This window comes from Ostreococcus tauri (genome assembly GCF_000214015.3).
Source record: "Ostreococcus tauri WGS project CAID00000000 data, contig chromosome 01, whole genome shotgun sequence".
NCBI classification, from domain to species: Eukaryota; Viridiplantae; Chlorophyta; class Mamiellophyceae; order Mamiellales; family Bathycoccaceae; genus Ostreococcus; species Ostreococcus tauri.
In genome coordinates, this window is record NC_014426.2 from 744,889 (window position 1) to 768,823 (window position 23,935).

At 59.3% G+C, this 23,935-nt stretch overlaps 12 protein-coding genes across 12 annotated transcripts; 6 read left to right on the top strand and 6 right to left on the bottom strand.

Moving 5' to 3' along the window:
- Nucleotides 1-258: 258 nt before the first annotated feature.
- On the top strand, nt 259-4,494 carry OT_ostta01g04600 (ABC transporter, conserved site; the record flags this gene model as incomplete). Its single annotated transcript, XM_022985419.1, has 1 exon — nt 259-4,494. The coding sequence occupies one exon, from the start codon at nt 259-261 to the stop codon at nt 4,492-4,494; it is 4,236 nt and encodes a 1,411-aa protein (XP_022838298.1).
- An 80-nt stretch (nt 4,495-4,574) lies between these two features.
- Nucleotides 4,575-7,424, top strand: OT_ostta01g04610 (Chromatin assembly factor 1 subunit A; the record flags this gene model as incomplete). The annotated part of the gene is made up of 1 exon (XM_022985420.1): nt 4,575-7,424. One exon carries the CDS (start codon nt 4,575-4,577, stop codon nt 7,422-7,424), a length of 2,850 nt encoding a protein of 949 aa, XP_022838299.1.
- Nucleotides 7,425-7,497: 73 nt separating this feature from the next.
- On the bottom strand, nt 7,498-9,492 carry OT_ostta01g04620 (Flavoprotein pyridine nucleotide cytochrome reductase; the record flags this gene model as incomplete). The annotated part of the gene is made up of 1 exon (XM_022985421.1): nt 7,498-9,492. The coding sequence occupies one exon, from the start codon at nt 9,490-9,492 to the stop codon at nt 7,498-7,500; it is 1,995 nt and encodes a 664-aa protein (XP_022838300.1).
- A 704-nt stretch (nt 9,493-10,196) lies between these two features.
- OT_ostta01g04630 (DNA-binding domain) lies at nt 10,197-11,498 on the top strand (the record flags this gene model as incomplete). Its single annotated transcript, XM_003074474.2, has 1 exon — nt 10,197-11,498. One exon carries the CDS (start codon nt 10,197-10,199, stop codon nt 11,496-11,498), a length of 1,302 nt encoding a protein of 433 aa, XP_003074521.2.
- Nucleotides 11,499-11,611: 113 nt separating this feature from the next.
- OT_ostta01g04640 (unnamed product) lies at nt 11,612-13,069 on the bottom strand (the record flags this gene model as incomplete). The annotated part of the gene is made up of 1 exon (XM_022985422.1): nt 11,612-13,069. One exon carries the CDS (start codon nt 13,067-13,069, stop codon nt 11,612-11,614), a length of 1,458 nt encoding a protein of 485 aa, XP_022838301.1.
- Nucleotides 13,070-13,192: 123 nt separating this feature from the next.
- Nucleotides 13,193-14,770, bottom strand: OT_ostta01g04650 (Cellulose-binding domain, fungal; the record flags this gene model as incomplete). The annotated part of the gene is made up of 2 exons (XM_003074475.2): nt 13,193-13,980; nt 14,029-14,770. 2 exons carry the CDS (start codon nt 14,768-14,770, stop codon nt 13,193-13,195), a joined length of 1,530 nt encoding a protein of 509 aa, XP_003074522.2.
- Nucleotides 14,771-15,106: 336 nt separating this feature from the next.
- Nucleotides 15,107-18,301, top strand: OT_ostta01g04660 (Cation-transporting P-type ATPase, C-terminal; the record flags this gene model as incomplete). The annotated part of the gene is made up of 1 exon (XM_003074476.2): nt 15,107-18,301. One exon carries the CDS (start codon nt 15,107-15,109, stop codon nt 18,299-18,301), a length of 3,195 nt encoding a protein of 1,064 aa, XP_003074523.2.
- A 59-nt stretch (nt 18,302-18,360) lies between these two features.
- Nucleotides 18,361-18,594, bottom strand: OT_ostta01g04670 (unnamed product; the record flags this gene model as incomplete). Its single annotated transcript, XM_022985423.1, has 1 exon — nt 18,361-18,594. One exon carries the CDS (start codon nt 18,592-18,594, stop codon nt 18,361-18,363), a length of 234 nt encoding a protein of 77 aa, XP_022838109.1.
- Nucleotides 18,595-18,673: 79 nt separating this feature from the next.
- On the top strand, nt 18,674-19,897 carry OT_ostta01g04680 (Tetratricopeptide repeat; the record flags this gene model as incomplete). The annotated part of the gene is made up of 1 exon (XM_022985424.1): nt 18,674-19,897. One exon carries the CDS (start codon nt 18,674-18,676, stop codon nt 19,895-19,897), a length of 1,224 nt encoding a protein of 407 aa, XP_022838302.1.
- A 375-nt stretch (nt 19,898-20,272) lies between these two features.
- On the top strand, nt 20,273-20,704 carry OT_ostta01g04690 (unnamed product; the record flags this gene model as incomplete). Its single annotated transcript, XM_003074480.2, has 1 exon — nt 20,273-20,704. The coding sequence occupies one exon, from the start codon at nt 20,273-20,275 to the stop codon at nt 20,702-20,704; it is 432 nt and encodes a 143-aa protein (XP_003074527.2).
- Nucleotides 20,705-20,794: 90 nt separating this feature from the next.
- Nucleotides 20,795-22,525, bottom strand: OT_ostta01g04700 (ENTH/VHS; the record flags this gene model as incomplete). Its single annotated transcript, XM_003074481.1, has 1 exon — nt 20,795-22,525. The coding sequence occupies one exon, from the start codon at nt 22,523-22,525 to the stop codon at nt 20,795-20,797; it is 1,731 nt and encodes a 576-aa protein (XP_003074528.1).
- Nucleotides 22,526-22,633: 108 nt separating this feature from the next.
- Nucleotides 22,634-23,935, bottom strand: OT_ostta01g04710 (JmjC domain; the record flags this gene model as incomplete). Its single annotated transcript, XM_003074482.2, has 1 exon — nt 22,634-23,935. A coding segment is annotated over one exon (1,302 nt), but the record flags the coding sequence as incomplete, so codon positions are not given.

Consider the following 23,935-nt stretch of genomic DNA (forward strand, 5'->3'; position numbering starts at 1 on the left):
CGCACGCGCTCGAATCGTCCCTTCGCGCGGCCGTCGCGCGCGCGCCTGTGGCGTCGACGAGACCTCGCTCCGTCTCGTCGCTCCGTCCGTCCGTCCGACCGACCGTTCGGTGACTCAACGGGGATCAGACGACGAGATCTCGCGTGACGTCGCGACGCCGTCGTCGACGCGACGCGCGCGGACGTCCACGCGACGCTCGAGCGCGACGTCACGCGCGCGACGTCGTGAGAACGCGAGATCGTCGTCGACGCGTCGACGATGACGACGAAGAATGCGACGGAAGCGATGACGACGAAGAATGCGACGGAAGCGATGACGTCGAAGGATGAGAGGGCGGACGATGACGACCCGGAGACGCGGGCGGCGGCGCCCATGGCGCCGTTCACGGCCATGTTCAGGTACTACGGACCGATGGAGATGGGTTTGCTCGGGGGTGGGATGGTTTTCAGCGCGTTCGGCGGGGCGCTGTTTCCAGCCGTCAACGTGGCGTTTGGTAATTTGTTGGACTCCACCGCCGTCGGGGACGTGGCGTCGCAGATTAACCAGGCCGTGATCGCGATGGAGATCGTGGCGGTGTCGTTGGGACTGAGTTTGACGCTGGGGTACTGGTTGTGCTCTTGGGCGGCGGCGCGCGCGGCGAGGAACGTGCGCACCGCATTCGTGAGGAGCATGCTGGCGCAGGACATCAAATTTTTTGAGAGTAAGAAAGCGGGCGAACTAGCCACGCTGACCGGGGCCACTGTGAATGATTTTCAAGTCGGTCTGTCAAAGAAGTTCGCAGAGATCGTCCAGAGTTTCTTCTCCATGGCTGGTGGCTTCGGGGTGGGCTTTTACTTCAACGCGCAGCTCTCCGGCGTCATTCTCGCGTGCGTCCCGCTTTTGGGATTCTCGACGTACTTTTTGATCAAGGCGATTCAAGACACTCAAAAAGGAAACGTTGAATACGACAGTGCGGGCGCGATCGCGACGGAGACCATCGGAGCGATTCGCGTCACGACAGCTTTGAACTTTCAGCGCGTGGCGACGAGTCGATATCAATCCAACTTGGGTAAAGCGCAGCGCTATGGATCCAAGCAACTCTGGAAGGTGTCATTTGCCGGAGGTGGGCTCTTTGCATCTATGTTCGTCATGTATGCACTGGGTCTGTGGTACGGATCCAAGCTGATCGCGGACAGCAAGGCCGATGCTTTGGCAAAGTACCCCGCACCGAGCGGTTTGACTGACATCAATGATGCCACTTGGGGCGCGCACGCCAACTTCTCGTCAATCAAGTGCACGTACATGAATGATCCAAACCGAGTGTACACTGGTGAGTCCCTGTCGCAATGCGCCTGCGCATTGGATTACACCATGGCTGGGTTGTCAACAACACCGAACTGTGGCTGTGGTTACCGCCTGGACACGGCTTTCGGAGGCGTTCTGGACTCCGCCGCGTCACCGTGTTACACGGGAGGAACCATCGTCATGGTTTTCTTCTCCATTCTGTTCGGTGGATTTGCTCTTGGACAGGCTGGTCCGGCGTTCGGGGCTTTAGCAAAGGCTCGCGTTGCTGCGCACCAACTGTATGAAGTGATCGACCGCGAGCCTGAGAACGGCATCGATACGCGAGCGCCGACTGGTAAGGAGCTCTCGACGCCGATTAACGGACAAATCGTGTTCAAGGACGTCAACTTTGAATATAGCCCGCAGAAACCAGTCTTTACTGGCTTGAATCTCACGATTGAAGGCGGAAAGGTTGTTGCTTTAGTCGGCGCCTCGGGATGCGGTAAGAGTACTATTACCAAGCTTCTCGAACGATTTTACGATCCCACGAGCGGTTCGATCTTCCTCGACGGAATTGATTTGCGCACGATCCGTATCGACAAGCTGCGTGCGAACATCGGCATCGTTTCGCAAGAACCTTTGCTTTTCGAGGCATCCATCGCGGATAACATCGCCGCCGGTCGACCGATGGCTCTCGGGGGTACGAAGCCGACCATCAGCGAAATCGCCGCCGCAGCAGAAGCGGCGTGCGCACATGATTTCATAACCTCGTTCCCGAACGGTTATGACACGAAAGTCGGAGGAAAAAACTCAAAGCTCTCTGGTGGACAGAAGCAAAGAATTGCCATTGCGCGGGCCGCTTTGCGTAATCCGGCAATCTTAATCCTTGATGAGGCCACATCTGCTCTAGACACCGAAAATGAACAACTTGTCCAGGCTGCTCTCGATGGTTTAGTGAATAACACCGCACACGGACGCCGAACGACGATAGTTATCGCTCACAGATTGACGACAGTGCGTGACGCCGATAAAATTGTAGTTCTCGGCAGCAAAGACGCAGCCGCCGGATTGGCAGGTGGTGCCGGTAGTGCCCACGGCTCGATCGTTCTCGAACAAGGAACGCATGATGAGCTCATGGCTCGTGGTCCGAAGGGCATGTATCGCAATTTGGTGGGCATGTCGAGGACCGAACCAGTAAAGCGTATCGCCACTATAAAGAAGTCTGCCTCAACGGCTTCCATCGAGTCCTTCAAAACTGACTCTGTCTACGAAGACAAGGAAGGCACGGAGAAAAGTGACAAGACTGAGCAGAAAGCGGAGCTGTACAAAGTGAAAGCATCACGTGTTTGGAAATACAGCTCGGGAGACACGCCGCTGCTTGCCCTCGGGACGCTCTTCGCGGTTGCAAACGGTTGTGTGATGCCTTCCGTCGCATTCGTTTTCGCCGAGCTTCTCACCGTGTTTTACTTGGATGACATCGAGTACATGCGGGAACGCTCTGCTGTACTTTCTGGTGCCATGGGTGCCGTCGCCGTGGGAGCGTTCATCGTCATGGGGACGCAAGGTGGGATCTTCGGTAACATCGGCGAGCGACTCACTGCGCGCTTGCGTGTTCACTTGTTTCAGTCCATCATGCGTCAGGACGTTGCTTTTTTTGATGAAAAGGAAAACACTGTCGGTGCACTTACGACTCTTCTCCAGGCAGACACCACAAAAGTCCGCACAATGACTGGGCAGAGTTTTGGAAGCGCGATCCAAGCCGCAGCGGCACTCACGTTTGGCCTCGCTGTTTCGCTTTCCGCGAGCTGGAAATACGGACTGGTTCTTCTTGCGTGCGTCCCGGTGCTATCGATTGGAGAAATGCTCAATATGAAAAATCTTGCAGATGACACGTCACTGGATAATACCGTCGCCGAGGGAACCGCTCGCGTTTCGGAGACTGTCACGATGATCAAAGATGTGCACGCATTCGGGCTCGAAGAAAAAATGGCGGCGAACTATGCTGCTTCTATCTCGACCACCATAAGTGAGGAACGACGGAAGGCTCTCCGAACTGGTGGTGCGTTTGGTCTCGCTCAGGCGCTGACGATGGGTTTCTACGGCTTTGCTTTCTGGTGGGGTGGCCAACTGATAAAAAAGGATGAGCTTAACTTTATGGACTTCATGAAGTCTCTCTGGGCGCTTGGCTTCTGCGCCGCGGGTGTTGGTCAAGCCGCAACGTTTGCGGGTGATAACCGTGATGGTGTCGCTTCGGCGGGACGCATTTTCAAACTCATCGACAGAATTCCGCTGGTGAACGCGCAGCCTTTCGTGAAGGTGACGGAAACCGAGGAGGTGCCTCGTGATGTCCCGACGTCGTCCAAGGAATCGGACGAGAAGAAGTTTGGAAAGGTGATCGACAAATTGCAGGGTAAGATTGAGTTCAAAGGCGTTTTTTTCAGCTACCCAACGCGTGATGCTCCGGTTCTCGGTGGGTTGGACTTCGAAGTCAATCCCGGAGAGACCGTGGCGCTCATCGGTCAATCTGGTAGTGGCAAGTCGACGGCGATTCAACTCCTCGAACGTTTCTACGAAATCGTGAGGGTCAGCAAAAGTGTGGCAAATGACGATGACGGGAAGGCATTCAAGGTCGCAGTCGAGGGCTCGGGGAGCGCGGGTAAGATTTTCATCGACGGCGTTGACCTCTGCGATCTCGACTTGATGTGGTTCAGAAGCAACGTGGGATTGGTGGAGCAAGAGCCCACGCTCTTCTCAGGAAGTGTGCACGATAATATCGCCGCGGGTATGCCAGGTGGTGTCGCGACGCGACAAAAAGTCATCGATGCAGCGAAGTTGGCGAATGCGCACGAGTTCATCCAACGCATGCCCGAGGGCTACGACACGGATGTCGGCATCGGTGGCAATCGCGTCTCTGGCGGTCAAAAGCAGCGCATCTCCATCGCTCGCGCCATCATTAACGACCCCCGTATCTTGCTCCTCGATGAGGCCACGTCTGCTTTGGATAACGAGTCCGAGCGCCTCGTCCAGGCCGCCCTGGACGGGTTGCTCGCCGACGGCAGCAAGCGCAGCACTATTGTCATCGCGCATCGTCTCTCAACGATCCGAAACGCGGACAAAATCTACTTGCTTGAAAATAGCGGTGACGGTGGCATCGTCGCAGAGAGCGGCACCCACGACAGCCTCATCCGTGCAGGTGGCAAGTACCGTGATCTCACCGCGGCGTACACGTAGCGCCGAGCGACAGCTGACTTTGAAAATTCAAACTCCTAACCGTTCCGCACTTCCCCGCGCGCGTGATGTCCCGCGACGCCATGACGGACGCCACGAACGCAGCGCGGAACCAATCGGAGGCGTCACCGAGCAAACGCGCGAGCCGTTCGCCCGCGCGCGCGGGATCCGTCGACGTCGAGGCGTCCGTCGTCGTGGATTTGACGACGAGCGCGGGCGCGACGACGACGACGACGGATAAAGCGACGACGACGTCGAAGAAGGCGGAGAGAGAGGCGGAGAAGGCGCGAGTGCGAGCGGAGAGAGAGGCGGCGAAGGAGGCGGAGAAGCGAGCGAAGGCGGAGGAGATCGAACGCGCGCGCGAGGAGAAGGCGCGAATGAAGGCTGAGAAGGATGCCGAGAGAGAACGCGTCAAGGCGGCGAAGGAGGCGGAGAGAGAGGCGGAGAGAGAGGCGAAGGAGGCGGAGAAGGCGCGAATGCGGGCGGAGAAGCTCGCGGAGAGAGAGGCGAAGGAGGCGGAGAAGAGAAGAGCTGAAGAGGAGAAGGCGCGACTCAAGGTGGAGAAGGAAGCCGAGAAAATCGCAGAGAGGGAGGCGAAAGAGGCGGAGAAGCGAAAGGCTGCGGAAAAGAAGGCAAAGGAGGCCAATCGTTTCGCCAGATTTTTTACTCCAGGGAAAGCCAAGAAGAGTGAGAAGCCGGTGACGCCGAGTGTCAAAACGCCAGAAATTTCTAGCGAGGTGCGAACGCGACTGGACAACATCGTGCGAGCTCATGATGAGACGGAGAGCATCGATACTATTCGGAACGAATTGCTATCGCGATGGAGATCAAAGTGCGCAAAAGCTAGTCGGTGTTTGAAGAATAGATGGGGTGCGCGACGAGTCAATCCCGAGGTCGAAATCGTAGCGGTGCTTTGTTTCGGCACAAAGAAGCGCAAACGAGACGAGATCGAATCTACAGTCAAGGCCGCGAGGCGCAGGCGGCTGTTCGATATCGACGTGGAACTGTACGAGCGACCTGCGTTTTGGGGTACTGGCCCGTTTCCGAACCGTCCGCTGAAAGCCTCGGTCGTTACTGGTCGAAACCCTTTTAAACGCGAGGCAGATGTCGATTACGAGTACGATTCCGCTCACGAATGGGAAGAAGAGGACTCTGGGGAGAGTCTTTCCGACGGAGACGAAGAGGAGGACGAGCCGATGGCGCCGTCTGATGACGACGACGACGGATTCATCGCTGGAGAAGATGAAGCGATTGGCGACTTTGAGAAGTTTGACGCTACCGCGATCGGCGACGACGAAGAAACGGCGCGGCACCGAGCCACAATTTCGATGCTCGCCAACCGCGCGCGCAGAACAGGCGAAGCTCTGGTTATTTCGAGTTTGCCAGCCCACTTGGAAACGAACGAGGCAGCTGAGGATCCAGCGCTTCTTCGGGTTTTCTCGCTCGCATCGTCATTCTCGTCAGCGCCCCGCATCGGTGCGCATGCTTCGACGTCAAACTCGTCGCCCGCAACCAAGGCGCCCACAGGGAAGCCGTCTGTGCGAGAATCTATGAGGAAACTCAGCGCTGACGACGTCGTACAAGAAAATCTGCGGATGCTGGTCGAATTTCTATTGAAACATCCTTCGTTGCGTGTGGGACAGGCAAGCAAGCAATTCTTCGAAGAGGCGATCCATACTGTTGCGGGATTGTCAGCTGCTGCGGTCAAGCGCAAAATAACTGAAATCGCGACTTACACGGCAAAAATGTGGATAGTGACGCAACAGGCGCTAAAAGCCGTCGGTCTCGATGAAAAGGAAGTTAGGAGGTTGCGAGAAAACGCTGTCAGCGTCCCTCAGAGCGTTCACAAACCAGCGAAGCGACAAAAGCTGGACGAGTCCACCACTTTGGAGAACTTTTTTGGCCGCAACGAAACGACTTCGACACAGGAGCTCCCACGCACCACCGATTCGCCAGTTTGGTTAAAAGCGATTACGAGCGTCAGCGCCGCAAAGAAGTCGAAAGATAATTTATTCGGGGTTGAGTACGTGTACCTGTTCGATGCTGACGCTCTGCGAACGTGTGTGACACGCGGTGCTGTGCCTGATTTTTTTGTGTCCTTCCTGATCAAGAGCGTCGGCGTAGCTGCTACGCGGGTTTCATTCCGGCTCGCGTGCAAACAGCTACTCGTTAGCGTGATCCGTGCGATGTGTGAAGCGCAAAACGGTGTCGGCAACGCGCGTATAGGGATGCCCTCTCAGGCCAGTATCGAGGCAGCATGCCACGGCACTGCGTTGCGAAATGCGCTGATGTCGTGCATTGAAAACGCAGAGAAGAATGACTCCCTGAGATTTGCGGCGCTTGAAATCGCTGATGCTATCGCGGCGTGTTCAGTCGGTCGAGAGTTCCTCGCCAATTTTGTGTCCACGCCCGTGCTGGTTTGTTGCACTGACGCTCTGATGAAACGAGACGAGTCATCGAGGTTGGCGATGCGCGTCTTAAACGCGAGTTTTGCTGACGAAACGTCCATTGAGACGTGCTCCATCATGCGACCGAACGAGTTTCTCAAGCTTTCGACGCATGTCGCGAAAAGCATTAGGTACCCATCGCCTTCGATTGTTGATTTTACTGCGTTCATGATGGATGGTTTGCGCTTGCTCGAAAAGTTCTTGGGAGCAGCTCTTAGCTCGACGGATGTGAACGCCGCCACCTCCACCGTCGTGGTGGCCCTAGAAGGGTGTCTAGTTTCACGCGACGACGCTGAGGCGCAAGCGTGGAACGAAGCTACAATCACGATACTGAACATGACGAGGAGAACTGCTTCATCGCTCGCATTGGGGGAAGACAACACGACACGAATACGAGACGCCTTGAACGCTCTGAGCGCATCAGATAAAATTGATTCAACAATTCTTCAAGAAACGCAAAGCGCCTTCGAGAACGCTGTCGGATAAGAGACCGCTTAGCGCTGCATTTCAATCAAGACGGATAACTAATTAAATGAATCTACCGAACCTACCGATTCGACTACCACACGTCTTGGTGATACCTAAATTCGTTTTTCAACCTTCGAAGAATCTCTTCAGCCTCGTGCGCGGCATAGTCGCCTTCGCGCATCAAAACGCTCAGCAACGCCTTGTTCACGTCTCTGGCCATATTCTTGGCGTCACCACAAATGTAAACGGCACCTTCGTTCTTACCGACCGTGCCCTTCACGATCGGATACACCGTGCTCGCCTTTTCAATAATTTTGTCTTGTACGTAAACTTTCTTTGGACCATCGCGACTGAATGCGACGTCAAGACTCGTGATGACTCCGTCCTCAAGCGCAGCTTGCATTTCTGCTTCGTACATGAAGTCCTTATCCTTGTTGCGACAGCCAAAGAATAACATGGCGGGGCCCAACTTCGCCCCCGACGCTTTCAACGCGGTGCGTTCCTGCAAGAAGCCTCTGAAAGGGGCGTAGCCCGTGCCCGGACCGATCATGATTATGGGCGCCTCTGGATTCTGTGGCAGTCTGAACGTGCTCGTGCGCACAAAGATTGGTATCTTTTGACCCTCAGCCGCTCGTTGCAAGAAGGTACTCGCCACTCCCTCGTGCTCCCGTCCGGTGGCCACCTTTTCTTTGACGACGGCCACGGTGGCGGTGACGATGTTCTTATCCGCGGCTGGGCTGGAACTGATGCTGTAAAATCTGGGCGCCAGTCTCGGAGCGATGGCCCCAAAGAACAGCCCGAGATCCGGCACCGCGCTCGGATAGTCCTCCATTACCTCCAACAGCGATCTGTGCGGTTTCGTGATGTATTTGGCGAATTCATCCTTACCCGCCGGAGACGCCAAAAACGCGAGCTTCTTGGCGTCCTTATCGCTGGCAACAGATGCGAGTGCCGCGAGCGCTTGCTTGCGTGGCATACTCAAAACATCCACGTATCTCGCGATGGCGCCCCCAACCGTCATAGGCGTCGCGAAAGGCTCGGGGAGCGATGCCGGGGCATCGATCGGCTTTTCCAGACGGAAGACGGAGTCGACGTCGCACTTGAGAGTCTTGGCAACGCGCTTGACAATATCCGCACCGTTCTCGGCGAAAACTCCCAAATGGTCGCCCGTCTTGTAGTGCAGACTCGTACCAGAGATGTTGAAATCGACGTGCACGCAGCTTCGATCGGCGCCGTTGCCGTAAAGCTCGCGAACAACCTTTACTGGGGCGAGAAACGGATGCGTCGCCGTCGCGGCGACGCGCGCGTTGGAGTGTTCCTTCTCGTACTTGGCCGCCTGAGTCGCCGCCGCGCGCTCGCCGTCGCCACCGTCCATCATGACAACGTCGTAACGAGGCAGGTCTTCGTCCCCACCGTCGCTGTGTAAGCCAAACTTGGTCTCAAACGCGGGCCAAAAAGCCTCGATCCAGTTTTCAAAGTCTTGCTCGAGGCACTGATCATCGTCTCCGAGATGGAGCTTGAGCAAAGGCTTCGCCCCGAGCCCGATAAGGGCGTTGTGAACCATCTTCGCCGCCGCGTTGAACTGCTCGTACGATCGATTCCCAAGTCCGAAGACGCTAAAGGTGAGACTCTCGAGCAAATCCGGCATGCGCCCGTCGTTCGCCGCGTCTCTCGCCCAGTACACGAAATCCTGGCTCGTGTCCGTCGGTTCGCCGTCCCCGTACGTCGACTGTAAGAACACCGCGCACGCGGTCTCCGCCTGCAGCGCGTCCTCGGCCCCCATCGCGTCCACCGTTTCCAAATCGATCGCTCTCGCCCGCACCGCGTCTCCGTACCGCGCGCGCGCGTGCGCCACCACCTCCCGCGCGTACCGCTCGCTCGTCCCCGTCTGCGTGCCGTAAAACACCGTGAGCTTCGTCCGCGTCCCATCGTCCGCGTCCTTCTCCGAACCCGTCGCCACGCTCGACCCCGTCGTCCGTCCCCCCGACGTTTTCATCCACACCAAGCCCCCGACCGAGACGCACAGCACCACCGCCGCGCTCACGACGACGACGTCCGAGGTCATCGCCGCGTACGTCGTCTCCATCTCCCTCGTCCGCGCGCGTTCGCCGCGTCGCCGTCTCGCGCGCGCGATCGACGCCGCCATTCATTCATTCATGCATCCATCCACTCGAAACCCGAAACTCTAAACCCTAAACCCTACATCCGCTTAGCACCGCATCACGCCCACCACGCGATAGACGATCGACGCCTCGACTACGCACCATCGACCCGTCCGTCGCGCGGTCGACCCACGCGCGCGGATGTCGCGACGGGCGCGCGATGATGTCCTTATACCGCGTGAAGTACGACGCGTGCCTCGCACACCTAAACCCTCGCACGCGCGTCGTATCCGCCGCCGGTCGCCGCGGTCGACGCCATCGCGCGTCGACGCTCACGGCGACGGCGACGCGGGCGCACGTGAACGCGACGCGCGAGGGCGACGCGACGGACGCGACGGACGCGCTCGAGCGCGGGCGAGGGGTTCGGCCGACGACGCGCGCGGGCGACGGCATCGGGCGGTGACGCGACGGCGTGGAGGCGTCGAGGCGGCGGATACGGCGGCGCGGACTCGACCGCGGTGGACCCACGCGCGACGCGCGCGTCGTGGTGACGGGCGAGGGGGGTGGTGACGTCCGCGCGCGCGCGTGGTGCCGAGCGAGGGGTGGGAAAAGGGCGCGCGCGCGGGCGCGACGGGTGGAGACGCGAGAGGCGATAAGATTAGCGCCGAGGCGGGCGTCCGCGCGGGCGATGGCGCCGCCGGAGGCGGGCGCGGGGACGTCCGCGGATGGTCTGAGACGAGGTGCGTTCGCGGCGTTTGAGCCGTATCGGGGTGGTGCGAACGGGACGAGCGCGGGCGGTGTGGATGGGGACGGGGGGGCGTCGAGCGCGCCCGCGAGGGGGTTCGCCGTCGGGAGCGCGCCGATCGGCGCGGGATTTTATAACGCGATGGGGGTGGTCGGAGGGGGTGGAATCGGATCCGGTGCGTCGATGGCGATGGCGCACGCGGCGTTCGGGACGTCTCCGGGGTCGTTCGGGGCGTCGCCAACGTTTTACGGATCGTCGCCCACGGCTATTCCGCAAGTCTCGAGACCCATGGCGCAGCCAGAGCGAGGGTTGGGATTTCCGGGATTATCGTCCTCGCTCCCGGGAAAGCATCACATCGGATCGCCAAACAGTGGATTCAGCGCGTTTAGTCCCCCGATGAACATGAAAGACTCGCCTCGGTCGTTGGCGAGCTTTTCGTCGTCTCCGCCGGTTCGATCGGGGGGCGTGCACAAGCCGTCGACGAGCGTGACCAAGGTGAAGAGGATGGAGCTCGCTCGCGCCGCCGTCAGCGAGGCGACGGCGGCTGCGCAAGCGGTCGCATCGTTGCCGAACGCGGCGGCGGTTTCGTCGCCGCCGTTGAATTCGAGCGGCAAACCGCAGAAGAGCGTGTACAGAGGCGTCAGGCAGCGACCGTGGGGCAAGTACGCGGCGGAGATCAGAGACCCAACGCGTGGTTCGCGACTTTGGCTCGGCACGTTCGATTCTGCCGAAGAGGCGGCGTTGGCGTACGATGCCGCCGCGCGGGCGATTCGTGGAGACGCAGCCGTGACAAACTTTGGCAAGGATGTTCCCATTCCGGCGTCGGTGCGATCGCAGTTGCCGCCGCTGCCGACGCGACCGGTGCAAGGTCGCGGAGGAGGAATACCTCGCGACGACAGTGCGTTATCCGGGCGCATGTCCAAATTATCCACGTCCACCAAGCCGGCGAACCTTGAGGAAGAGGCGGAGATGTTGCTCATGCTTCAAGGCGCCGATAGCGGGAAGGGTAGCACGCCGGAGAGATCCGAGTCGATCGAGGACGGAGCCGGCGGTATGGATCTCGACGAGGATAACGGTGCGAGCTCGGTGACCGTTGGCTTGACTCTACGCGCGCAAAAGTCAAACGCTCAGCCAATCGCGCCCATGGCATCGATGCCGCGAGAGACGGGCGACACTTCGAACGCGATGATTTCGGCGCTCAAGGCTTCAAACGTCTCTACCCGACCGCGTCGAGGGAACGCTTAGAAAAACATCTCATCGAACGAAACTTAAGCCGGATCGGTGATAATTGTAACGCAGCAGCGCTCTTCATTAAATTCATCCGTGATGTACACAGGTTAAATGCGCGAACGAGAAACTCACACGAACGCGATCATCGCGCCGACGGCGAGCGCGGCGAAAGTGAACGCGTCTGTCTTTCCAGCGGCGCTATTCGGCGGAGCCGTCGGCGGGCTCTCGCGAGCGAGCATGTACGTGTCATAGTTGTCGAGAGTAATATCGTTCGGACATGACACGCCGGTGCAAGCGGATGTGGACAGGCACAGGCCGTACGTACCGCAGCAGTCGTTGCTCGTACAGATTGACTCCAGATACTCAATTTGCGGGGAGCCGTTCGAGCACTGGAACTCGCACGTAGGCGCTTGGCGCGTGACCATCTCCCCATCGGGACACCGCAACACATCGGGCGGACAATACGTGTAGCCTTGTTCGGGACCAGAGGACGTTTCAACGCTCGGCGCGGGCGCGGGCGCAGTATTATCATCATCATCCACGACATCGACGAAGCCGTTGTTCGAAACACCTTCGGACTCGAGCATCCAATCGATGATTTCTGGCGAAAAGCTCGATGTGAATGTCATCGCGTTGGCGAGTTCGGTGTTGAGTCCTCGGATGAGGCGCAATTCCGTGCGGCCACCGGTATCGCATTCGCTTGTGTTGCCAAAGAACATGACATCTGTGTCGGCAGCGTTTGGTACGAGCTTTTGGCGAGACACGAGGACGTTCGAATTCGTGACTTTCGCGTTTGAGTCGCATCCGTTGTGATCGGCCCAGCCCGCGAGCGTGGTGTCGACGGACGGAATCGGTCTGCCTTCGAAACGCCCGCCATCAACGGGAATGTTGTCGAATTCACCCGCGATGTGCAGGACGTTCACGGGTGTCTTTGAGTCGGCGTTGAACGCGGCGCAGTTCGCTTGAGCATCAGCAAAAGTCAGACCACTGATTGAAACAATTCCACTGATCAAGTCAGGCTTTTCGCACGCCATTCTGTACGCCATAAATCCGCCGTTCTCCCATCCGACAACGAACACTTTGTCCTCAGCGACGTTGTATTGAGACTTCACGGCTTGAATGACTTGCGAGATGTGCTCGACGTCATCGACGGGTTCCCAAATATCAGGGTCACCCGGACGGAAGGAGAATCGATTCGCAGCACAGCACGCGGGCGTGGCCGCCCACGAACGGCAGCCATATCTCGTGTTGAGAACGCCGCCAAGCCGAGCGCACGTGGAGCACCAGTAACGATTTCTCGTGCCTTCCGGAAGAGCCAGAATGAAGCCGCGTTCGTCGACTTGTTCGCTGAAACGTAAGATGCGATTTGTCGACTCTCCGTCCATGCAGCGTCCATGTAAGAGGACGACCAAAGGAACTTCCGGCGTGGTCGTCGTGCTGTTGGGCACAGAGATGTCAGGAATGAAGAGACGGATGGGATCGCGGTCCTCTCCTGAGGTGTACACGATGTCCACCTCTTGCGTAGAGAAAGCCGAAACTCTGCCGATACCGAGTAGAAAAGCGATGAAAAGTAAGTGAACTTGCATTGAAATGGTAAAACGTGAAGGATCGCGTCGAAATGACGACTAAGAAACGCCTGTGCCTCGTGCGTGCCGACTAACGCCTCGGGAGTGCAACCACGCAAGTAACAACGAGTCCAGGATGGACTGTCACATAGACACGGGTAGCGGCTGGCACTGAGCGTAATAACGATCGAAAGAAACACAACTATTGCCCTTCAGACAGCACTTCGGTCCGTCGTACACCTCTCCACCGCACTGCTGCCATCGTTCCGCACACGGAAGGCACTCGTTTCGATTGTCGTCAATTCGTGTGCACTTCAAACCCTCTTTGCAGCACGTTGGTCCGTCGTAATTTCGACCTCCGCAGCGCTGAAAGGCATCAGAGCACGGGATGCACGATTTTACACCAAATCCGAATGGAACGAGAAGGCACGACGATTCTTCACAGCACGTCTCCCGTCTCCCTCCGATGCTCCATACCGAGCACGATTCGCCGGGGCGTGCGCACGAGCACGTTCCAAGCCCGAGAAGCGTCCCAGCAGTTTCCGGCCACAGCTGGCACAGTTCGTACGGCTTATCGCACTCATTATCTCGCGCTTCTTGCGTCGATGTCGGCAGCGTGGGTAGTTCACCACACAGCTCGCGATTGTTCGCCAGCGACACCATCTTCAAATTCGGGTTGGTTTGCAAAGAAATCGTCACTGGCCCGGAAAATAAGTTCCGGTCGAGCAGCACGCTCTCCAATCTTGTCAAACGAATGAGTGGTTCATTGATTGATCCCGTCAGTTGATTCTCGTGAAGATCCAGAAACGTCAGATTTCTAGGGAGAAAGCTCGGGAGCGGACCCTCAAGGAGGTTCCCTTCGAGTATGAGACTTTCCAATGCGTTCGCTTCGCTCCAATCGTTCGGAATCTCGCCGGTGATAAAATTGTCATCTACATACGTTGATCAAAAAAGTAAAAGGTTGGCTTTGAAAAATTTACCTGCATTTAACTGAACCAACCGGGACAACCTGGCGATCTCGAGTGGGAGTGCTCCTCGAAGTTTGTTGCCAGAGACGTCCATAAACTCCAACCTCGCGAGTTTGCCGATCGAAGCCGGAATCGCCAAGCGGTCGTTTTCGCCTCCGAGCATGTTTCGATGCAAGTTCAAAATACGCAATCGTGATAATTCGCCAATCTCTTCGGGGATACTCCCGGTGAGTTGATTCCCGAAATACGTTCCCGGCGTCCCGTACACGTCGCGCTTATCCGCCGGAACCCAATCCTCCGCGAATCTCTGGCGCTCGGAGTACCCACCGTCGATGTTCAAGACTTCCAACTTTTTCAAATCGCCGATCGCTCGCGGAATCTCTCCCTCGAGCGCGTTTAATCCGAGATACAGCTCTCGCAGGTTTGGCATCGCTCGAAGAAAGCTCGCGGGAATCTCCCCTCGAATCGCGTTGTCGCTCAGATCCAACGTCTCCAGCCCCTCAAAGCTCTCCGGCATCTCCCTCGGCAGCCTCCCTCGTAATCCTCTCCCCGACAAACGCACGCCCACGACCGCGCACGACGACCCATCGCTCGCGCATCGACACCGAATCGCCTCTCCGCACACATCCCCAGACAGCGCGCGCACCACCAATCCGTCGTCCCCGAGCGCGCGCGCGAGCGTCGCGACGCCGTCGAGCTCGAGCGCGAGCGTCCATCTCGCGCCCGCGATCGCCATCGTCATCGCCGTCGCCATCGCGCGCCGCGCTCGAGCCATCGCCCGCGGTCGGCGTCGAGGGCGTCGCGGTGTCGACACGAACCGGCAGTCACACGTCGGTTCATCTTCCACACCTCGCCCGCCCCGCGGCGGCCCCGCGCGTGGACCCGGTCGCGGTCGCGTCGAAGGGCAGCGCGCGCGACCGGGGCGGGCGATCGCGGCGCGGAGCGAGGACGGGCGAGCGATCGCGCGTCGGCGCACTCGGGCGCGAGCGCGCGCGCGGACGGCCACGAGGGGCGACGCGCGAGCGCGATCGAGGGGTGTTTCGACAAGCTTCGTCGAGGGATCGAGGGAAGGAAACGTGGACCGCGCGCGATGGTGGCGGACGACGGGACGTGCGCGGCGTGGACGAAGAGCGTGGAGGAGACGCTGAGGCATCACGGCGTGCGCGCGTCGACGGGGGTGGATGCGGCGAGCGTGGAGGCGCGGCGGGCGGAGGCGGGCGGGTTTAACGAGCTCGAGCGCGAGCCGGGTAAGCCGCTGTGGGAGCTCGTTTTGGAGCAGTTCGACGACGCGCTGGTGAAGGTGTTGTTGCTCGCGGCGGCGGTGTCGTTCGCGCTGGCGTATTTTGAGAGCGGCGAGAGTGAGGGCGGGCACTCGTTCGCGGCGTACGTGGAACCGCTGGTCATCTTGCTCATCTTAGTGCTGAACGCGATAGTCGGCGTTTGGCAAGAGAGCAACGCGGAGAATGCGCTTGAAGCGCTGAAGGAGATGCAAAGCGAGCACGCTAAATGCCTGCGCGATGGCGTGTGGAACGGCTCCCTGGCGGCGAGGGAGTTGGTGCCGGGAGACATTGTGGAGCTCAAGACGGGTGACCGTGTGCCGGCGGATTGTAGAGTTATCAAGTTGAAGACGGCCACGGTTCGGGTCGAGCAGGCCTCTCTCACTGGAGAGTCAGTGGCCGTTGATAAACGAACCGACGCTGTACGCGATGCCGACATCGAGCTCCAAGGTAAGACGTGCATGATGTTCGCCGGCACGGCGGTGTCCAACGGAAGCTGCCTGTGCGTCGTAAACACGATCGGCATGGCCACGGAAATCGGTAAGATTCAGTCTCAGATTAAAGAGGCGAGCGAGGAGGAAGAGGACACGCCTCTGAAGCAAAAGTTGGATCGTTTCGGCGAGAGTCTGACGAAGATGATCGGCCTTATTTGTCTCATCGTTTGGTTGATCAACTACGAGCACTTCATCCAGTTTAGCTTCAAGGCTGGTTCCCCGATTCCGACCGTCACGTTCGATCTGGGCAAGTGCACGTACTACTTCAAGATTGCGGTCGCTCTGGCGGTGGCGGCGATCCCCGAGGGTTTACCCGCCGTGATCACGACGTGCTTGGCTTTGGGCACGAGAAAGATGGCGCAAAAAAATGCCATCGTCCGCAAACTTCCGAGCGTCGAGACGCTCGGCTGCACGAGCGTCATTTGCAGTGACAAGACGGGAACATTGACAACGAACCAAATGTCGGTGGTCAAGCTCATCTCGGTTCGCAATGAGAAGAAGTTGGATCAGTACGAAGTTGAAGGGACGACGTACAATCCTACCGAGGGCGGTGTCATTGGCATCCCAAAAAATCTGGATGCCAACTTGATTTCGATCGGAAAAGTTTCTGCGCTGTGCAATGGAGCGCACATAGAGTTCAAAAATGGCGCGTACAAGTGCGTCGGAGAACCGACGGAAGGGGCTCTCAAAGTGTTGTGTGAGAAGATAGGTCTGGAGAACATGCGCGGCGTCGAGGCGAAACGCGAATCTGATCCGGAGCAGAATGCGCAGATCGTGTGCGACATGATTGAAAGTACCTTTGACGTAAAAGCCATGTTGGAGTTTGATCGCGATCGCAAGTCGATGAGCGTGATCGCGGGTGAGAAGACGAAAGGAAAGCGCAACGGCTCATTGCGTGAGAATGAACTCCTCGTCAAGGGTGCGCCAGAAGTATTGCTCGAGCGATGCTCGAGCGTCCAGTTGCCAAACGGATCAACATTGCCGCTCTCTGCGTCGATGCGAAAAATGATTCTCGCCGAGCAAGCGAAGATGGCTCGTAGTGCGCTCAGATGCCTGGCGTTTGCCACCAAGTCTGCTCTCGGTGAGTTGTCATCTTATGATGGCACGGAGAAACACAAGGCGCACGCCGTTTTGAAGGATCCGTCGGCTTACGCATCGATCGAGTCTGACTTGACATTCGTCGGTATGGCTGGGTTGCGCGATCCTCCGAGACCGGAGGTCGCGGGTGCCATCGAAGACTGCCACACGGCGGGCATCCGAGTCATCGTTATTACCGGCGACAACCAGCTCACCGCGGAGGCCATCTGCACTGAGATCGGCGTCTTCTCGAACCAAGCCGAGGTCAAGGGTCGATCTTTCACGGGTCGCGAATTTGCGGCTATGCCAAGGTCAAAGCAGCTCAAAATTCTCCAGGGTTCTGGTGGACGCGTTTTCAGCCGCGCCGAGCCAAAGCACAAGCAAGACATCGTGCGTCTTCTTCGCGACATGGGAGAGGTGGTCGCCATGACGGGCGATGGTGTGAACGACGCTCCGGCATTGAAGCTTGCCGATATCGGCATCGCCATGGGTATCGCCGGCACAGAAGTCGCCAAAGAGGCGTCTGACATGGTCCTAGCAGACGACAATTTCAGCACCATTGTCGAAGCGGTTTCCGAGGGTAGGAGCATATACAACAACATGAAGGCATTCATTCGATATATGATATCGTCGAACGTCGGTGAAGTCGTGAGTATCTTCCTCACCGCCGCGCTTGGCATCCCCGAGGGACTCGTCCCCGTCCAACTGCTTTGGGTAAATCTCGTCACTGATGGTCCGCCGGCAACTGCTCTCGGTTTCAATCCGCCAGATAAGGATATCATGACCAAGCCACCTAGAAGGAAGGACGAAGATCTCCTGACCAACTGGGTCATGTTTAGGTACGCCGTGGTCGGGCTTTACGTCGGTGTCGCGACCGTGGGTGCCTTTGTGATTTGGTTCACGCAAACGAGCTTCATGGGCATCGATTTGAGTGGAGACGGACACACCGCGGTGACGCTCACGCAGCTCACCACCTGGGGTCAGTGCGCGAGCTGGAAGAACTTCAAGGGAGGTAAATTCACTGCAGGAGGAGTCACATACGATTACACTGGCAAAAACGCGTGCGAGTACTTCGAGGCGGGAAAAATTAAGGCGTCCACACTATCGCTCACCGTCCTCGTTGCCATCGAGATGTTCAACGCGCTTAACGCACTCTCTGAGGACGGGTCTTTGGTCATGATGCCGCCGTGGCGCAACCCGTATCTTCTTCTCGCCATGCTCGTCTCCTTCGGGTCGCACTTCGTGATCATGTACATACCGTACCTGGCTGACGTCTTCTCGATTGTTCCTCTCGATTTCAACGAATGGATGCTCGTCATGGCGTGCGCCGCGCCGGTGTGTCTCATCGACGAGGTGCTCAAGGTGTTCGGTCGCGCCGCGTCTCGTCGCGAGCTCAAAGCTCGCCTCAACCGATCGTCGTCGTTTTTTAGCGCGTGAAGTGATTTTAATACACGCTACCGGTACGGTTATCCATCCGCCTCGCGCGCGTCGACCTCCTAGTGTCGTCCAGGGAACTTATCCACCATCTCCCCGATCACCGGCCCCGAGAGCTTGACGACGATCCCCACGCACGTGAGCGCCAGCGCCGCGAACCCAGCCTTGAGCGCCGTCTCAAACGCCTCGCTCTCGAGCAAGTCATCCCTCGTCTCCACCGGTCGTCGAAAATCCGTCGTCGTCGCCTCGTCCTCCTCCGTCGTCGCCTCGGTCCGCACTCGGCGGTTCACGCCCATCGACGCGCGCGATCGCGCGGCGTTCGCGCGCGGCGACACGCGCGCGCGCGCCCAACGCGCGGGGACGGTCGTCGTCGACATGTCGTCGAAGAGTGACGACACTTCGCGGTCGATGCGGGCGGTCGACGTCGCGCTCGACGCTCGAAGGATCGCGGACGCGCGCGAAGACGTCGTGCGTTGGATATCCGACGCGAACGCGGAGGACGACGCCCTGCGCGCGGCGTCGCGAGGGCAAAAGGGAGGGTCGATGGAATCATCGACGCGCGCGGAGACCGCGGCGGAGGCGGCGCGCGCGCGCGGAAACGCGTCGTATCGAGCCGGGAGGTACGAGGAGGCGATCGAGCACTACACCGAGAGCGCGGAGCGATCGGAGAGCGCGACGGCGCTCGCGAATCGATCGATGTGTTGGTTGAAGCTCGCGCGGTGGAGCGACGCCGAGGCGGATTGCGACGCGGCGGCGCGACTGGAGATGGATTGCGCGCTCAGGGTGAAGGTGTTGCAGCGGCGCGGGACGGCGAAGAGGGAGCTGGGAAAACTCTTGGAGAGCGTGATGGATTTCGAGGAGGCACTGCGGTACGAGCCGACGAGTAAGATTTTGCGCGAGGAGCGGGCGAGGAGTCAACGCGCGTTCGAGCTCGAGTCAAAGGTTCGACCGACGCAGACGCGATTTAGGATTCCGGTGGTGGAGTGTGACGACGATGACGGAGAGGACGAAAATGACGCGAGAGACGCGAGCGACGACGCGGAGGCGTCGATGGACGTCGACGGGACCGAGCGCGTCGTCGAGGCGTCTTCGGCGACGGCGAGAGAGACGTCTCCACGGGCGAAACCACCGGTCGCGCGCGACGAGACGTCCGCGCGCTCGGCGTCACCGGTGACCGACGACTTGGTGAACAGAGCGGCGGCGATCGCGGCGAGTCGACCGGTCTCGACGCCGAGAACCGGCGCCGAGTTTGAACGCGCGTACAGAGCGGAGATGAAGGCGGCCACGCCCGCGTCCGAGTCCCGTCGAGCCGACATCTTGCGTCTCGTGCCGCTCGACCGAATCACCACCATTTTCGCCGGCGGCATCGACCCCGACGTCCTCGCCGACGTCGTCACCATCGCCCTCGAGCGTTGGTTCCCCGCCGACGCGGACGCCGCGCTCGCCTGGCTCGAGCGTCTCCGCGACGTCCCTCGCTTCGCCATATCCGTCGCCCTTCGACCTCGACGGGCGTCGCTTCGTCTCTCCAGCGCCTTCGACGCCGCGCCGGCGTCGTCGCACCCTCGCGCGCGCGCCATCCGACGCGCCCTCGCGGCGTGAACGGCGTCGTCGTCCCACGTCGCGCGCGATACCGTTACATCGCATGCAATACGACCGTTCCGATCGATCGCCCGAACCGTCGCCCGACCCGTGGGCGTCTTTTCGATGCGTGTGCGCGAACAGTACGCGCGACGGTTCGCCCCGACGCCCGTGGTCGATCGGCGACGGTTCGCTCGGCGTCGACGCGGCACATCGACGCGTCGACCGCGGATGCGGCGCGCGAAGCGACGGAAGAGCGGCAACGGCCGCGTCGACGTCGATGCCGTCGACGGCGCGTCGAGCGACGAGAGCGACGGGTCGAGCGCGCGCGCGCGCTCGACGAGCTCGAGCGACGGTCGACGATCGTGGCGGTCGACCGCGAGCTCGACCGCGAGGATGACGTTGACGCGCGCGCGCGAGGGCGCGTTCGATGGATCGGACGAGGCGAGCGAGAACGAAGGAACGTCGAGAGAGGTGGTGGAGAAGATGCGGACGCATCGGGGGGAGGAACGACGACACGGTGGGTCGATGATGCTGCAATTGCTGGATAACTTGGGAGAGCTGCGATTGGACGGAGACGGTCTGGGCGAGCCGGCGATGGTGTTCCTGTACACGGAGGATGGGGTGGAACAAGTGGTGAATTCACACTCGGGCGTGGGGCGTCAGAGCGCGATCGGAAGGCTGAGGGAGAAAGCCGTAGCACACGATGGAGATAGCGAGAACGAGGGAGCGGCTGGCTCGCTTCGGTCGGAAACCGGGCATTTCTTTTCCACGGAGTTGGAGAACTCGAGAGATGAGAGTAAGCGCGTGGACGAGGACTCGAAATAACAAAGTATGTACCATTCGACGGAATAATTGTACCGTTAGGTTGATTTACACTCATGTCAATTGTAACATGAAACTAGCACGCGACGCACATCAATCTAGCTCGCCGCTCTCCGTGAGAAAGCTTCTGTGCGCGGATTTCGGATCCCTCACCGAACCAGGACTTAAGCGCGTGGTCTCAAACGCACCCGTGTCACCCTGTGGTGGCGCCGAATCCCAGTCCATGTAGACTTTTTGCGTGTGCTTTGGAGACGCCGGCGTGTCGGCCGCGTCATCGACGCGCTTCGCTCGGAGCATGCTCAGGTCGATACCAGAGGCATCAATGCCACCATACTGGTTGCCCAACATCGCCGCGATGTCATCGAATTCATTCGCATTAAGTCCGTCGGATTGCACCTTGATTTTAGCCTCAGGCTGCCGTTCCAGTCTCGCATCAAACTCCCTCGCCCGCTTCTTCAAGTGTTCATGTCTGAACTTTGAGATTGCCTTTTTACCGATCGCGATATCGTTTGCTCCCATGACCCCACGCTTTTCCCAAATCGCTAAAACTTTCTGCACTGCCTGACGGCGGTATCGCGCGTGTGCTTCCCCTATGGTAGCGCCGTCCGGCACCTCGACACCCTTCATCTCCGTCGCCTCATCCACCTTGATCACGGCTATCACATGTTTGATGATGTCTGCTATGTGCTTACGCAACGCTCGTGTGTACATGGCGTGGACGGCATGCGACCCGCCTCGCGATTCGACGTTACTCGCTTGGGCGATGGAGTCGACAACGAAGAGTAATGTGAGCCGCGTCGACGCCGACGTGGACTCGTTTGACATTTGCTCTCGAAGAGTGGACACGACAGCCTCAGGCACACCTTCACGAGATGACATGGCAAGGGCGACGCTTGTGATTTCGAATATCGATTGTCGGCTACGCGTTATTTGTGAGAGCTTACCCAGGAAATCATCGACAGCGGCTTGCGACTGGGCATCCAACATGGCGACTTCCGCCTCTTCCGTCTGAGACCTATCTTGCAGAGCGGCCAACGCCTCGAGCGAGTCCCGCTCGATCGGTTTCTTCATGTCGTTAACGATGTTCATCACGTTTAGTGCTGGCTTTTTCGGTTTAACCGGGGTCGTTCCTCGCGCCGCGCGCTCCTTTGCGCGCTCCTCAGCCTTTTGCAGTGCCTCAGTAATCGCCTCTTTCGCTTTGACTATTCGTTCTCTTGTGCCGTAAACTTGGATCATCGTCTCGTTTTCCGGATGCACCTGCACGCGCGCCCCAGATTTGAACCTCAACACCTTCAAATTGTCGCCGTGTCGTCCCACGATGTCCGATCTGAACCGTCCGCAATCGACGTCCACTGTGAATTGCTTCGCCGCCGCCTCCCTCGCCGCCGCCTCCCTCGCCGCCGCCTCCCTCGCCGCCGCCTCCCTCGTCCGTTCTACTACCGCGCGTTCGGCCGTCTCACGGTTTACCGTCTCTCGATCCGCCTCTCGCTCGAGCGTCGTCGCTCGCTTCGCTCGCGTCGCCTCCTCGAATTCTGCCTCGTCGGAATCCGCGGTCTCGCGCGTCTTCGCCTTCTTCCGCGCTCCCTCCGTCATCTTCTCCGTTCGCGCGCGCGTCGCCGCCTTTGCGCGCGCGTTGACGACGATACCGTTCCTCTTGGCCCACGCGACGTACCCGGGGCGCGCGTGGAGCGGCGGACATCGCGCGCGATCGCTCGGCGGTTGCGTCCTGCACGACCCGCACCCGCCCAAGGACCAGCGACATTTTGCGCATCCCACGCGGTCCGCGACGTCGATCTCGGCGTCGGGCGTCGTGGCCGAGGACATGGTCCCGTCGGTGGACGCGACGACGCCGCGCGAGGGATGCGATGTGCGGACGGCGCGGAACGCGCGGGACAGTTGAGTGCTACGCGCTACGATGCTATGATAAAAACTCTAAAACCAGAAATTGACGGACACGGACGTCGTGAGGGAGCGAACGTAGTGCCAGTGATTCTTGGGCATGAATAAAACGTCACCCGGGGCGAGGATGGTCTCCAGATACTCGGCGTGCGAGGCGAGCGGATACTCTCGCGCGTCGGCTGCGCTCTCAGGATTGACCGGCGAGCGCGTGAACGTGTTCCGGTTACCGGCCCGGAGAACGTCCGTGTCGTCGCAGTACAAGTATTTGGTCTGTGCATCATCGTATATTCGGATGTACTTGTGTCCGGCGATCTGACAGAGGAGGTTGAGATAGGGGTCTCGATGTATCGCCGTCTTCGTCCCTGCGGTTCCCAACCAAGCGTTTATGGCTGACGTCTCGGTGCGAATACGTCCCAAGCAGTATGGAGAAATCGTAAACGAGTCCTGCATCGCGGGTATTTGATTGAATATCGGATGCTGCGAGATGTACGCGACTTTTTCGCTCGGGGGTAATCCGTCATGAGCGTCGTTGGACGGCACCAAAAAGTCGCGAGCAAACGCTCCAAGAGTGGTCACGCCGGTGCCGTGACTTTCGAATGCGGTGCCGTACTCCACCGGCACGATCGTCTCGGCGTACGTTTCAAACAAATCGAGCGTTTTGAAGTCATCCATGAGTTTCCAGTCCTCTCCGTCGGCGCCGATATGTCCTTTGATGACACACGGTCGCTCCTTGGCTATGTAATCGGTATAGAACCGAGTCGTCGATAACTCGCTCGCTTGCTCCACGGCGATCGCACGCCCGGGCTCGAGCGTTGGAACACCTCGTTCTGGAAGCGCGCTCGGTATCACGCTTTCCAACGGCGGTTTCTCGCCGGTTGCATCCGCGCTCTCGCCTCGCGAAAAAGCGCGCTCGACGAGCGCCACCGCGTCCGCGCACCACTCAGGGACTCGGTCTGGAGAGTACAACGTCGACGCCGCGAGAAGGTCCAGCGCGATCCTACCTAACCGCGTGCGACGATCCCAACCCGCGTCTCTACACGCCGCGCTCACCGTGGGATCATCCGTGAAGAACTCTTCGTCGCCCGCGTCGTCCTCTCCGCCCTTAAGCTCGGCTAAAACGACCACCCCGTGCGCGAGCGTGTGCGCGTCCAGAAACCCATCATCCGGCCAGTTCCCAGCCTCCAACTGTTTCGCGCACGCCCAGATCACCCGTCGAGCCTCGCGTCGCGCCGATGTCCAATCGTCCCGCCTCGCCGCGTCTCTCGCCCGCGCGCACGCGTCCGCCGCCCCCGCCCCTCCCGGCGCGAACGTCCGCACCCCCTCGCCCGCGCGCCG